The following is a 2445-nucleotide window of genomic DNA, read 5'->3' on the forward strand; positions in this document are numbered from 1 at the left end:
TCTGATGGGTTTCTAAGTTCCCTTATTATTAAGGAGGACGATGAAACCTAGTGTATTTAATTAAGTATTTATTTTTATTTTGATTCTCAGTACAATATATGCTTATGATTTTCGCTTCTTAAAATAATTTCTTTCATCTTTAATATCAAGTATTTTTGATAGTTAAAAATTATTTATGCTTGGTTCCATATTTTATTAAAAAATAATATTCTTTGATTTTTTGTATTTACATTAAATTGTTTCACATTTAATGCTTAAAAGTTATAATTTTAAGGCGAAGGAAAATCTATTTTTTATTAGAAAATAATTAGTTTGATTACTGATTAAATTATGAGAATCAATATAAACATAAATATTTTTATATACACTTAAGTGGATTCTAAACCCTTAATAATATCCCAAAATATTTCTGAAAATATCTGTTACTGTCATTTTTATCATTTAAACACTTTATTTTATTTTGTTACCAAAAACCTCACCATTTTCGGAATTAGGTTAGAGTTTTATTAACTTAGATTAAATTAGTATTTTCTTCGATTTCACGCAATTCCCATGGGTTCGACCTCGTTCTTCACAATCTCCATACTACAATAAAGATTCGTGCGCTTGCGAGTTGATAAATGTAAAACGTACTATTTTGGTATACAACAAGTTTTTGGCGCCGTTGCCGGGGATCTGCAAGAAGAAAAACTACTTTAATTCAGGTTGGTATAATTCTTCTACTAGTTATTATATTATATATATTATATATTACGTTTCTTAGTAACGAAGTAAAATATATATAAAGTTATTATTATTATATTTAATATTAATATATTATTATATATTATTTATTATTATATACATTACTTAACTGTTAAGAAAAGTATATTATTATTATAATTATATATAATAAAGTATATATTATTAATTATAATTAACATTAATATTTATATTTCTGTCAAATATATGCATATTATTTATTTCTCGTTATATTTTAAATTTAGTTTTTATTTCCCACTATATATACATATTATTTATTTCTCGCTATATTTTAAATTCGGTCTTTATTTTACGCACTTATATGGTAGGCACCGCCTTGTAACTTTTCCTGTTATTTTAATTTTTGTGATACTTGGTGTATGATTCGCTGGGAACGAAATTCTAAAAATTGTTTGGTAAAAAGAAAATTATTGTGGGTTGAAATTAAAAGTGAAAATTCTGACATCATGGAACCAAATCAAGTAAATGTGGAAGAAAAAATTCTTATTGATCATTTTTCTCCCATTTCTGCTAATCTACCATCATGCATTATTTTTCCTGAAACAAATGCTACACATTTTGAGCTGAAACCTTCCATAATTCAACTTTTGCCATCTTTTTATGGGTTAGGTAAAGAGGATCCATACATGCATGTGAAAGATTTTTTAGAAATTTGCTCTACATTTAGATTTCAAAATTTCTCTGATGAATCTGTTAGGCTTAGACTTTTTCCATTCTCATTAAAAGATAAGTCTAAAGCCTGGTCAAATTCACTCTCAGCCCGATCTATTTCTACTTGGGATGAATTAGTTAATAAATTTTTGTCCAAATTTTTTCCAATGTCTAAAACGGATAATATTAGGAGAGAAATCTCCGAATTTTATCAAAAAGATCACGAAGAATTTTATGAATGTTGGGAAAGATTTAAAGATTTATTGCTAAAATGTCCACACCATGGTTTTGAGAAATGGAGATTGGTAAAATACTTTTATGATGGATTATCTCCTTCAAACCGACAAATGGTACAATCAATGCACACTGGAAAATTTTTGCAATTTAGAGGGGATGAGGCTTGGGAGTCTCTTGAGAATCTTTCTGTAAATTCTCAACAGTGGAATTGCCAAGATCCTAGATCGAAAGCTTCCAACACACCTAAGAGAGGTGGAATTTACGATGTCAAAGATGACGTAGATATTAAAACATCATTAGCAAATCTAACTAGGAGAGTTGAAGCTATGTCATTAAGTCAATCCATGAATACTCCTATACATAGGAATGAAATTTGTTCCTTATGCTATAGTACAAGTCATAGTGCCCAGTCCTGTCCATCATTGCCTATATACCAAGAGGCATTTTCTGAAGAAGTAAAAGCTCTTCAAACTTATGGGAAATCATCTGATAGCCCATTTTCTCAATCCTACAATCCAAATTGGAGAAATCATCCAAATTTTTCTTAGAGACAGAATCAACCTCCAATGAACCAGGGGCACCAATACAACTCACCCAATCAGAGTCATGTCCAACCTTATATGCCATATCCTCAACAACAAAGAAAACCATCTTTAGAGGATACCCTACAATAGTTCATGCAAACCACCCAACAAGATTTACACACAAGTTCTCAATCTATGCTAAGGCTTGAGACACAAATTGGTCAGCTTGCTACAATTGTAGTTGAAAGGGAAAAGGAAAAACTTCCCAGTC

The 2445-nt window shown here is 29.2% G+C and overlaps 1 protein-coding gene and 1 non-coding gene across 2 annotated transcripts; one reads left to right on the top strand and one right to left on the bottom strand.

Annotated features, from left to right (window-relative positions):
- Positions 1 to 1208: 1208 nt before the first annotated feature.
- Positions 1209 to 2198, top strand: LOC133033143 (uncharacterized). Its single transcript, XM_061107755.1, has one exon. The coding sequence runs from the start codon at positions 1209 to 1211 to the stop codon at positions 2196 to 2198; it is 990 nt and encodes a 329-aa protein (XP_060963738.1).
- On the bottom strand, positions 1596 to 1702 carry LOC133033317 (small nucleolar RNA R71). The gene has a single exon (XR_009685573.1). It is a non-coding gene; the product is annotated as a small nucleolar RNA R71 (small nucleolar RNA).
- Positions 2199 to 2445: the final 247 nt, after the last annotated feature.

This window comes from Cannabis sativa, unplaced genomic scaffold, assembly GCF_029168945.1.
Source record: "Cannabis sativa cultivar Pink pepper isolate KNU-18-1 unplaced genomic scaffold, ASM2916894v1 Contig3, whole genome shotgun sequence".
Taxonomy (NCBI): Eukaryota; Viridiplantae; Streptophyta; class Magnoliopsida; order Rosales; family Cannabaceae; genus Cannabis; species Cannabis sativa.

Coding starts and splice junctions, on each gene's coding strand:
- LOC133033143 (XM_061107755.1), top strand. CDS start 1,209: ATGGAACCAAATCAAGTAAATGTGGAAGAAAAAATTCTTATTGATCAT.